The sequence below is a fragment of the Scyliorhinus torazame genome, chromosome 7 (assembly GCF_047496885.1).
Source record: "Scyliorhinus torazame isolate Kashiwa2021f chromosome 7, sScyTor2.1, whole genome shotgun sequence".
NCBI lineage: Eukaryota > Metazoa > Chordata > Chondrichthyes > Carcharhiniformes > Scyliorhinidae > Scyliorhinus > Scyliorhinus torazame.
In genome coordinates, this window is record NC_092713.1 from 41,604,433 (window position 1) to 41,616,440 (window position 12,008).

A 12,008-nucleotide genomic window follows, 5' to 3' on the forward strand; every position below is an offset into this window, starting at 1 on the left:
GCTTACCACGGTGCTACCGTTGTGTTATTTCTTTCTCAATTATTTTTTCTTTTCACTTCCACTGCTCCTCTCCTCAAGATGTTGACTTCTTACTGGAGTGTAGTCCCATGGTTGCCAGTCATTCTCTGGTAACTTGCCTAATTCATTGTCCTTACTGCTTAATGAGCTGACGAATGTTAAAACAAAGAACAAGTAACTTGCAGTGATGTAGTGTGTGTCACCTTCCAAGGATTTCCTAAAAGCGGTTCAGTTGCAATGAATCCTTTGAAGTGCAGGCTTTGTCAGTATGTAACCAAATACGATGGGCACCTTCTGCACAGTAAGATTCCACAGGCATAAGTGAGATAATGGCTACTTAATCTGTATCAGTCATTGGCTGAGCGATAAATGTTCAAACAGAGGACCTTCCATATTGGTTTTGAAATAATGCCATCAGATATTTTACATCCACTTGAGGGAGTCTTGTGAGGGAGGTCTCAGCATAAGGACATCATCTCTGACCATACATTTCATTTGTATTGTATTGAAGTGTCAAACAGCATTTGCACATTCAAACCCAGATGTGGGAGATGTGGGACTTGAACCTCCTATCTTCTGACTTGGATGAGAGGGCTGTTGCTGAGCCAAGCTGACACAGTTCTGCTGAATGAAGCATGCTCTTTTAGAGGCGGCTATTAATCAACAACAAACAGGTCTGAAATAAAAGCAAAATACGGCAGATTCTGGAAATCGGAGAAGAAGGAAATTGCTGGAAATACTCAAGTCTGGCAGCCCCTGTGAAGAGAGGAACAGAGTTAATAAGTATGGCCAGTTTTGAAGAAGTCATATTCAACTCGAAACGTGAACTCTGTGGGCTGGATTCTTCAGCCCCGCCCGCCGCAAGAACGCCACGGGCGAGACGGCGACAATGGAAAAATCAATTGACCTCGGGTGGGATTCTCCGGTCGCAGGATGGGCCCGGCCGGAGAATCCCGCCCTGTATCTCTCTCCTCAGATGCCGCTGGACTTGCTGAGCGTTTCAAATGTGTCCGAGTTCTTTATGAAGCAAAGCTCCCTCTATTCTGCTCCATCAACGTTCTTTGGATACTCGCCTTATGCTGCACTAGCTTGATATTTTCCATTTGTCACACAGAACTTACTTTGAGTAAATCAAACGAATAATTAGCAGAAAACTGCTTCCAAATTTCATTATGTACAGGATGGACTCTCTTTCCAATTCATTCCATCAACCTGGGATTGGACTCTCTTTCCAATTCATTCCATCAACCTGGGATTATAGAGGTGTCTGATCCACAGTTCTGGTACTGAAGCATGAGCAGATTATTTTGACCATATTCCAATATTGCTCAGGAACCAAATGCTGCCTGTATTCTCGCATGCATAATTTTAGATAGGGGTTGTTGGGCAGTAATGTTGAGTGAAAACTCTACTCTGTTTTCTCCTCTCTAAAGCAGAAATGGTGATACCACTGTTTTTGAATTACTTTACGAGATGTGCATTGCTGTCGAGGCTCGCATTTATTTCCCATCTTTAAATGCCCTTGAGAAGGTGGCAATGAGCTGCCTTCTTGAACTGCTGCAGCCCATGTGGTATAGGTACACCCATTGTTCTAATAGGGAAGGAGTTCCAGGATTTTGAACCAGCGACACTGAAGTAACGGTGATACAATTAGATATGCAGTTCTTGCAGAGCATTGGCAAAGGCACGATGGGCTGAATGGCTCCTACTATGATGTCATCATTCTATGAAACACCAGCGGCTGGTCGGGGAGCAAGTAGTTTGCTACAGTCTTGAAGTCAGAACGAAAACCCTCAGCATCCACCATACCATTCCCTGTCCGCTCTTGCAGCTTGAAACAATTAGAGCAAGCACCAAACATCATCATGGGCAGGATTCTCCATTGGCTGACATTGAAATCCGGAAACGTAACTGGGCGGAGAATAGGTTAGAAAACATAGAAACTTAGAAAATAGATGCAGGAGTAGGCCGTTTGAGCTGGTACCACCGTTCAATATGATCACGGCTGATCATGTAAATTCAGTATCCCACTCCCGCTTTCTCTTCATACCTTTTGACCCCTTTAGCCTCAAGGACCATGTCCAGCTTCCTCTTGAATATATCCAGAAAACTGGCCCCAACAGCTTTCTGTGGTAGAGAATTCCCCAAGTTTGCAGCTCTCTGAGAGACGAATGTTCTTCCTCATCTCAGTCCTGAATGACTTACTCTTATTTATAAGCTGTGATCCCGAGTTCTGGACGTCCCCAACATCGGGAATATTCTTCCCGCATCTAGCCTGTCCAGTCCCATCAGGATTTTATATGTTTCTATGAGATCCCCTCCCATTCTTCTAAACTTCAGAGAGTACAAGCCCAGTCGATCCAGTCTTACTTCTGGGGCGGGATTCTCCGACCCCACGCCGGGTCGGAGAATCGCCGGGGGCTGGCGTGAATCCCGACCCCGCCGTGTCCCGAAGTCTCCGCCACCAGAGTTTTGTCGGGGGCGGGAATCGCGCCGCGCCGGTCGGCGGGGGCGGGAATCGCACCGCGCCGGTCAGCAGGCCCACGCCCGCCGATTCTCCGGCCCGCGATGGGCCGTAATCCCGCTGCTGGAATGCCTGTCCCGCCAGCGTGGAATAAACCATCTTTTGAACGGCTGGACAAGGCGGCGTGGGCAGGCTCCGGGGTCCTGGGGGGGGCGCGGGGCGATCTGGCCCCGGGGGGTGCCCCCACGGTGGCCTGGCCCGCGATCGGGGCCCACCGATCCGCGGGCGGGCCTGTGCCGTGGGGGCACTCTTTTTCTTCCGCCTTCGCCATGGTCTTCACTATGGCAGAGGCGGAAGAGACACCCTCCCCTGCGCATGCGCGGGGATGCCGTGAGTGGCCGCTGACGCTCCCACGCATGCGCCGCCCGGCGATGACCTTTCGGCCCCGGCTGGCGTGGCGCCAAAGGCCTTTCTCGCCTGCCGGTGGAACGCATACCACTCCGGTGCAGGCCTAGCGCCTCAAGGTGAGGGCTTGGCCCCTAAAGGTGTGGAGACTTCCGCACCTTTAGTGCGGCCCGAAGCCGGAGTGGTTCCCGCCAATCCATCACGCCGGAACCCCCGCCCCGCCGGGTCGGGGAGAATCCCGCCCCATATGTCAGTCCTGCCATCCCGGGAATTAGTCTGCTGAACATTCGCTTGACACTCTCAATAGCAAGAATGTCCTTCCTCAAACTAGGAGACCAAAACTGCGCACAATACTCAAGGTGTGGCCTCACCAAGGCCCTGTATAACTGTAGCAAGACATCCTTTTCCGACACCAAAATCATTGCGGGTGCTGATTTGACGCCAAATCGCAATTCTCTGTTACATCAACAGCGGTGTCAATGTGGTCCGGAAAGCACGTATAGTCAACACCATTTGCCTATCATTGTGGGCATGAGCCGGCATTCTCCAGGGCCTCCACGATTCTCTACCTTTGATGGGCTGAGTTACTGATGGCGCGGTTCACTTGGCCTTTTTAAAATCGTGAAACCAGCATAGTGGCTGCTGAGGGAGAAAGGGGCGTACGGAAAGTGCCTAACATCGCCATAGTTTGCTGCCAGTTGTGCCGCTGGCCAGGGGCGCTTCTGCCAAGGCCGGGGGGAGTAGGTGGGTGGTGGCCAGGAGGTGGGCTGTGAGGTCGGGGTGGACGGACACGGAACACCATTTCAGCAGCCGGGTAGGCAACCATGCAGCTGCGCATGCCACTGACATCCCACTGTGAACTTAGGTTGCATAGGTGTCCCCCCAGGCCACCCCCAGGTGCCCTCTGGCCCCAGCTGACCCATCAGCTTTATGGGCGTGCTCCAGCATAACCAGTTGCAGCTTGTCAGCCTCCCGAGTGCCAATCACGGACCTGGCGAATCCTGCACCGTTTCTCATTGGAATCGATTGTGTTCCACGTGGCGCCGGTGCTAGCCCCTCCACTGTCGTTGAATCGGTCCAGATTTGGTGCCAGTTTTGCTGTCATGAAAGTCCATGAATCTTGCCCTGGCGTCAACACCGTCTCAGGAACGGAGAATCCAGCCCCATTTACGGGATGTGGGCTTCGCTGGCTAGGCCGGCATTTAGTGCCCATCCCTAATTGCCCTTGAGAAGGTGGTGGCCTTTGTGAACTGCTGGGATCCCTGTGGTGTAGGTTACACCCACAGTACTGTTACGGAGGGAGTTCCAGGACAGTGAAGGAATGGTGATATATTTCCAAGTCAGGATGGTGAGTGGCTTGGAGGAGAACTTCCAGGTAGTGGTGTTCCCAGGTATCTGCTGACCGTGTCTTTCTAGGTGATAGCAGTTGTGGGTTTGGGATGTGCAGCATAAGGCACATTGGTGAGTTCCTGCAATGTATCTTGTAGATGGTACACACTGTCGTGCATCGGTGGTGGAGGAGTGAATGTTTGTCGCTGGGGTGCCAATCAAGCCTGCTCACATGTCCTGGGCAGTGTTGAGCTACTTGAATGTTGTTGATACTGTATTCATCCAGACAAATGAAGAGTATTCCATTACACTCCTGACTTCAGCTTTGTAGATGGTGGACAAGCTTTGTGGAGTCAGGAGGTGAATTACTCGCTACAGGATCCTTAACCTCTGACCTGCTTTTGTAGCCACAGTATTCATGTAGCCAGCCCAGGTCAGCTTCTGGTCAAAGATAATACCCAGGATTTCAGACTTTTAAAAAAAATATTTTATTGAAAATTTTTGGTCAACCATCACAGTACATTGTGTATCCTTTACACAATAATATAACAGTATAAATAACAATGACCTGTTTTATAAACAAAGAATAAATAATATATAACAAAAACTAAAACTAAAACTAAATGGCAACTGCCTTGTCTCAGATAAACACTCTCCAAAAATATGATTTAACAGTCCAATATACAATTATTTATAGCAACGACCTATACATATTATACATATATATTAACAACCCTGAGAGTCCTTCTGGTTCCTCCCCCCCCCCCCCCCCCCCCCCCGGGCTGCTGCTGCTGCCTTCTTCTTTTCCATTCCCTCTATCTTTCTGTGAGGTATTCGACGAACGGTTGCCACCGCCTGGTGAACCCTTGAGCCGATCCCCTTAGGACGAACTTAATCCGTTCCAGCTTTATAAACCCTGCCATGTCATTTATCCAGGTCTCCACACCCGGGGGCTTGGCTTCCTTCCACATCAACAGTATCCTGCGCCGGGCTACTAGGGACGCAAAGGCCAAAACATCGGCCTCTCTCGCCTCCTGCACTCCCGGCTCTTGTGCAACCCCAAATATAGCCAACCCCCAGCTTGGTTCGACCTGGACCCCCACTACTTTCGAAAGCACCTTTGTCACCCCCACCCAGAACCCCTGTAGTGCCGGACATGACCAAAACATGTGGGTGTGATTCGCTGGGCTTCTCGAGCATCTCGCACACCTATCCTCTACCCCAAAAAATTTACTGAGCCGTGCTCCAGTCACATGCGCCCTGTGTAACACCTTAAATTGAATCAGGCTTAGCCTGGCACACGAGGACGATGAGTTTACCCTACTCAGGGCATCCGCCCACAGCCCCTCCTCAATCTCCCCCCCCAGCTCTTCTTCCCATTTCCCTTTCAGCTCATCTACCATAATCTCCCCCTCGTCCCTCATTTCCCTATATATATCTGACACCTTACCGTCCCCCACCCATGTCTTTGAGATCACTCTGTCCTGCACCTCATGCGTCGGGAGCTGCGGGAATTCCCTCACCTGTTGCCTCGCAAAAGCCCTCAGTTGCATATACCGGAATGCATTCCCTTGGGGCAACCCATATTTCTCGGTCAGCGCTCCCAGACTTGCGAACTTCCCATCCACAAACAGATCTTTCAGTTGCGTTACTCCTGCTCTTTGCCATATTCCAAATCCCCCATCCATTCTCCCCGGGGCAAACCTATGGTTATTTCTTATCGGGGACCCCACCAAGGCTCCCGTCTTTCCCCTATGCCGTCTCCACTGTCCACAAATTTTCAAAGTCGCCACCACCACCGGGCTTGTGGTGTATTTCTTCGGTGAGAACGGCAATGGGGCCGTCACCATAGCTTGTAGGCTAGTCCCCCTACAGGACGCCCTCTCCAATCTCTTCCACGCCGCTCCCTCCTCTTCTCCCATCCACTTACTCACCATTGAGATATTGGCAGCCCAGTAGTACTCTCTTAGGCTCGGTAGTGCCAGCCCCCCCCTATCCCTACTACGCTGTAAGAATCCCTTCCTCACTCTCGGGTCTTCCCGGCCCACACAAAACTCATGATACTCTTTTCGATCCTTTTGAAAAAAGCCTTCGTGATCACCACCGGGAGGCACTGAAACACAAAGAGGAATCTCGGGAGGACTACCATTTTAACCGCCTGCACCCTCCCTGCCAGTGACAGGGATACCATGTCCCATCTCTTGAAGTCCTCCTCCATTTGTTCCACCAATCGCGTTAAATTTAACCTATGCAATGTGCCCCAATTCTTGGCTATCTGGATCCCCAAGTAACGAAAGTCCCTTGTTACCTTCCTCAGCGGAAAGGCCTCTATTTCTCTGCTCTGTTCCCCTGGATGCACCACAAACAACTCACTTTTCCCCATGTTCAGTTTATATCCTGAGAATTCTCCAAACTCCCGAAGTGTCCGCATTATCTCTGGCATCCCCTCCGCCGGGTCCGCTACATATAACAACAAATCATCCGCATACAGAGATACCTGGTGTTCTTCTCCTCCTCTAAGTACTCCCCTCCACTTCTTGGAACCCCTCAATGCTATTGCCAGGGGCTCAATCGCCAGTGCAAACAATAATGGGGACAGAGGGCATCCCTGCCTTGTCCCTCTATGGAGCCGAAAGTATGCAGATCCCCGTCCATTCGTGACCACACTCGCCACTGGGGCCCTATACAACAGCTGCACCCATCCAACATACTCATCTCCAAAACCAAATCTCCTCAGCACCTCCCACAGATAATCCCACTCCACTCTATCAAATGCTTTCTCGGCATCCATCGCCACCACTATCTCCGCTTCCCCCTCTGGTGGGGGCATCATCATTACCCCTAGCAGCCTCCGTATATTCGTATTCAGCTGTCTCCCCTTCACAAACCCAGTTTGGTCCTCATGGACCACCCTCGGGACACAATCCTCTATCCTCATTGCCATTACCTTGGCCAGAATCTTAGCGTCTACATTTAGGAGGGAAATAGGTCGATAGGACCCGCATTGCAGCGGGTCCTTTTCCTTCTTTAAGAGAAGCGATATCGTTGCCTCAGACATAGTCGGGGGCAGCTGTCCCCTTTCCTTTGCCTCATTAAAGGTCCTCATCAGTAGCGGGGCGAGCAAGTCCACATATTTCCTGTAAAATTCAACTGGGAATCCATCCGGTCCCGGAGCCTTCCCCGCCTGCATGCTCCTAATTCCTTTCACTACTTCCTCTATTTCAATCTGTGCTCCCAGTCCCACCCTTTCCTGCTCCTCCACCTTGGGAAATTCCAGCCGGTCCAGAAAGCCCATCATTCTCTCCCTCCCATCCGGGGCTTGAGCTTCGTATAATTTTTTATAAAATGCCTTGAACACTCCATTCACTCTCTCCGCTCCCCGCTCCATCTCTCCTTCCTCATCCCTCACTCCCCCTATTTCCCTCGCTGCTCCCCTTTTCCTCAATTGGTGGGCCAGCAACCTGCTCGCCTTCTCCCCATATTCGTACTGTACACCCTGTGCCTTCCTCCAATGTGCCTCTGCAGTACCCGTTGTCAGCAAGTCAAATTCTACGTGTAGCCTTTGCCTTTCCCTGTACAGTCCCTCCTCCGGTGCCTCCGCATATTGCCTGTCCACTCTCAGAAGTTCTTGCAGCAAACGCTCCCGTTCCCTACTCTCCTGCTTTCCTTTATGTGCCCTTATTGATATCAGCTCCCCTCTAACCACTGCCTTCAACGCCTCCCAGACCACTCCCACCTGGACCTCCCCATTATCATTGAGTTCCAAGTACTTTTCAATGCACCCCCTCACCCTTAGACACACCCCCTCATCTGCCATTAGTCCCATGTCCATTCTCCAGGGTGGGCGCCCTTCTGTTTCCTCCCCTATCTCCAAGTCCACCCAATGTGGAGCATGATCCGAAATGGCTATAGCCGTATACTCCGTTCCCCTCACCTTCGGGATCAACGCCCTTCCCAAAACAAAAAAGTCTATTCGCGAATAGACTTTGTGGACATAGGAGAAAAACGAAAACTCCTTACTCCTAGGTCTGCTAAATCTCCACGGGTCTACTCCTCCCATCTGCTCCATAAAATCTTTAAGCACCTTGGCTGCTGCCGGCCTCCTTCCAGTCCTGGACCTCGACCTGTCCAGCCCTGGTTCCAACACCGTATTGAAATCTCCCCCCATTACCAACTTTCCCACCTCTAGGTCCGGGATGCGTCCTAGCATACGCCTCATAAAATTGGCATCATCCCAGTTCGGGGCATATACGTTTACCAAAACCACCGTCTCCCCCTGTAGTTTGCCACTCACCATCAAGTATCTGTCCCCGTTATCCGCCACTATAGTCTTTGCCTCAAACATTACCCGCTTCCCCACTAATATAGCCACCCCCCTGTTTTTCGCATCTAGCCCCGAATGGAACACCTGCCCCACCCAACCTTTGCGTAGTCTCACCTGGTCTATCAGTTTCAAGTGCGTTTCCTGTAACATAACCACGTCTGCCTTAAGTTTCTTAAGGTGTGCGAGTACCCGTGCCCTCTTTATCGGCCCGTTCAGCCCTCTCACGTTCCACGTGATCAGCCGGGTTGGGGGGCTTTTTACCCCCCCCGCTTGTCGATTTTTCCAGCTCCTCACCCAGTTCCCACGCAGCTGTGTCCCCCCCAGGCGGTGCTCCCTCGCCCATCCCACCCCATGCCAGCTCCCCCCTCTCCCTAGCAGCAGCAGCCCAATAATTCCCCCCTCCCACCCCCCCCGCTAGATCCCCCACTAGCGTAGTTACACCCCCGATGTTGCTCCCAGAAGTCAGCAAACTCTGGCCGACCTCGGCTTCCCCCCATGACCTCGGCTCGCACCGTGCGACGCCCCCTCCTTCCTGCTTCCCTATTCCCGCCATGATTATCATAGCGCGGGAACCGAGCCCGCGCTTCCCCCTTGGCCCCGCCCCCAATGGCCAACGCCCCATCTCCTCCACCTCCTTTCCTCCCCCCACCACCTCCTGTGGAAGAGAGAAAAGTTACCACATCGCAGGATTAATAACATAAAACTCCTCTTTCCCCCCTTTTTACCCCCCTCTTCGCCCCCCATACTCGCCCCACCACTTTGTTTCAAATGTTCTTTTTTTTTTAAATAACCCGCTCATTCCAATTTTTCTTCCACGATAAAAGTCCACGCCTCATCCGCCGTCTCAAAGTAGTGGTGCCTCCCTTGATATGTGACCCACAGTCTTGCCGGTTGCAGCATTCCGAATTTTATCTTCTTTTTGTGAAGCACCGCCTTGGCCCGATTAAAGCTCGCCCTCCTTCTCGCCACCTCCGAACTCCAGTCTTGGTATACGCGGATCACCGCGTTCTCCCACTTACTGCTCCGAGTTTTCTTTGCCCATCTAAGGACCATCTCTTTGTCCTTAAAACGGAGGAATCTCACCACTATGGCTCTAGGAATTTCTCCTGCTCTCGTTCCTCGCGCCATCACTCGGTATGCTCCCTCCACCTCCAGCGGACCCGCCGGGGCCTCCGCTCCCATTAACGAGTGCAGCATCGTGTTCACATATGCCCCGACGTCCGCTCCCTCCGCACCTTCAGGAAGACCAAGAATCCTTAGGTTGTTCCTCCTCGCGTTGTTCTCCAGCACCTCCAGCCTTTCCACACATCGTTTATGGAGTGCCTCGTGCATCTCCGTCTTCACCACCAGGCCCTGTATGTCGTCCTCATTCTCGGCAGCCTTTGCCTTCACGACCCGAAGCTCCCGCTCCTGGGTCTTTTGCTCCTCCTTTAGCCCTTCGATCGCCTGTAATATCGGGGCCAACAGCTCCTTCTTCATTTCCTTTTTGAGTTCTTCCACGCAGCGTTTCAAAAACTCGTGTTGTTCAGGGCCCCATATTAAACTGCCACCTTCCGACGCCATCTTGGTTTTTGCTTGCCTTCCTTGCCGCTGCTCTAAAGGATCCACCGCAATCCGGCCACCTTCCTCTCCTTTTTTCATCCGTATCCAGGGGGGATTCCCTTCTTGTTCACCGCACAGTACTTTTAGCCGTTAAAATTGCAGTTGGGGCTCTTATTAAGAGCCCAAAAGTCTGTTCCACCGGGAGCTGCTGAAACGTGCGACTCAGCTGGTCATCGCCGCACCCGGAAGTCTCAGGATTTCAGACTTGATGGGCGAATGGCCTTGTTCTGCACTGTCGGGACTCTATTCTATGTTGATAGCAACTCATAGCATTGCCTCAACTAACAGCATAATGGATTTCCTGATTTATATGATTACATGAGTCATCATCTTAACTAGTTGAGTATTTGGGAGAGTTGATGAGGTGTAAAATTAACGTGACATTGTTATTGAGCCATTGTGCACTATAGTAATACAGACTTCTAATATCCACCAGCTGGTTGATATATTAAAAATGGGTTAACCAGTTGCATTCTGAATTCGTCAGGAATTGTTGCCGGTTTGAATTAGTGATCATGTTTACCATTGTTTTTCAGGTGGACCCTGACTTCATCTTGTTCATTGTGTATCTATGTGGAAACCTGGCATTTCTGATAGCGCTCCTCGTGGGGATTGCACAGACTTAAAATGCAGTTTGCAAGAGAGATCATCATGGAGACATCAACGTCATCAGTTCAACATCACCATGTCATAACAGATCTTGTTTCCTAAATGTACATCTAAATGTATGACTTGTTTCCGAAATGTACATCTCTCAATGCAAAGAAATCTTAATTGAATACAGAAACAGGTGCTTATTTGACGCTGACTACCATTTGATTGTGGTACAGTAATTAAATCAGACTCATTAGCCAAATAACCGTGTTCAATAGCACCTTCTAAAGACTGAGGAAATATTTTTTTTAAATCATTGTGTGACTATCATTGCAGAAATCTTGCATAATCTATTATAGAGTCATACAGCACAGAAAAAGACCACTGGGTCACTGTCCCCGGTGATGTTAATACAATGCCACTTTTCTTGAGAGGATGTTAAAGTAAATCCTGATTCGGTAAATATTTCAATTTTTTGAAGAGTGTTATTCCATTTCTTTCCCCTCATCAAATTTTCTTCCATTCTCTCTGGATCAGTTGTTTGGGTATTTTTCCATAGGACAGTCATCTACATGAGTCTAGCCCTACTGGCTATTAAACAATGTGAGCCTTGACCATAAAAGTTTTTTTGTATCAGCAAGAGCCAATTCCCTTCCTATCCGAACTCATGTCCGCACACTCTTTCAATAGTGACAGCCTTCCATCTCTTTGAGGAACATGTTTCTTTGACATGACTGTGAGATAGAGTAAGTAGAAGATACACTGTCACTCACATTCAACATTCCTTCATTAATTATCCTACAATAAAAATAAACAATACTTGGCCATAGGCAGCACTTGAAATGAGTCATAGAATTGTTGCAGCACAGAACAGGCAGGCCATTTGGCCCACAGTGTCTGCACCAACTCTCTGAATAAGCAACCCTCGACCCCGCGCACTCTTCCTTTTCAAATAATCATCCAAATTCTCTCTTGAACGTCTCGATTGAACCTGCCGCCATCACACCCTCAGGCAGAACATTCCGGACCTTAACCACTCACTGCGTGAAAAGGTTTCTGCTCCGTCTTCATTGCTTCTTTTGGTAATTATCTTAAATCTGTGCCCCCTCATCCAAACCAGCATATATTGTTTAAAACATAACTACCAATGACATTGGTAATTTTTATAATTGTTGAAGGTAAATGTATCAAAATTGTACACTTTAAGGGAAATTATTTGTGTATATAATGTATTTTAAATCAAAGTTTTAATAAAACAGATTATTCTCTCAA

General features: G+C 49.9%; 1 protein-coding gene across 2 annotated transcripts in view; it reads left to right on the forward strand.

The window, feature by feature from the left end:
• The window catches only part of LOC140426162 (putative ferric-chelate reductase 1), a 73,913-nt gene extending 61,905 nt beyond the window's left edge, over positions 1–12,008 (forward strand). For both annotated transcript variants that reach the window (XM_072510597.1, XM_072510598.1), the window contains exon 17: positions 10,679–12,008. In XM_072510597.1, coding sequence (XP_072366698.1) covers positions 10,679–10,768 — 90 coding nt within the window. In that variant the 3' untranslated portion in view covers positions 10,769–12,008. The remainder of the gene's footprint in view (positions 1–10,678) is intronic.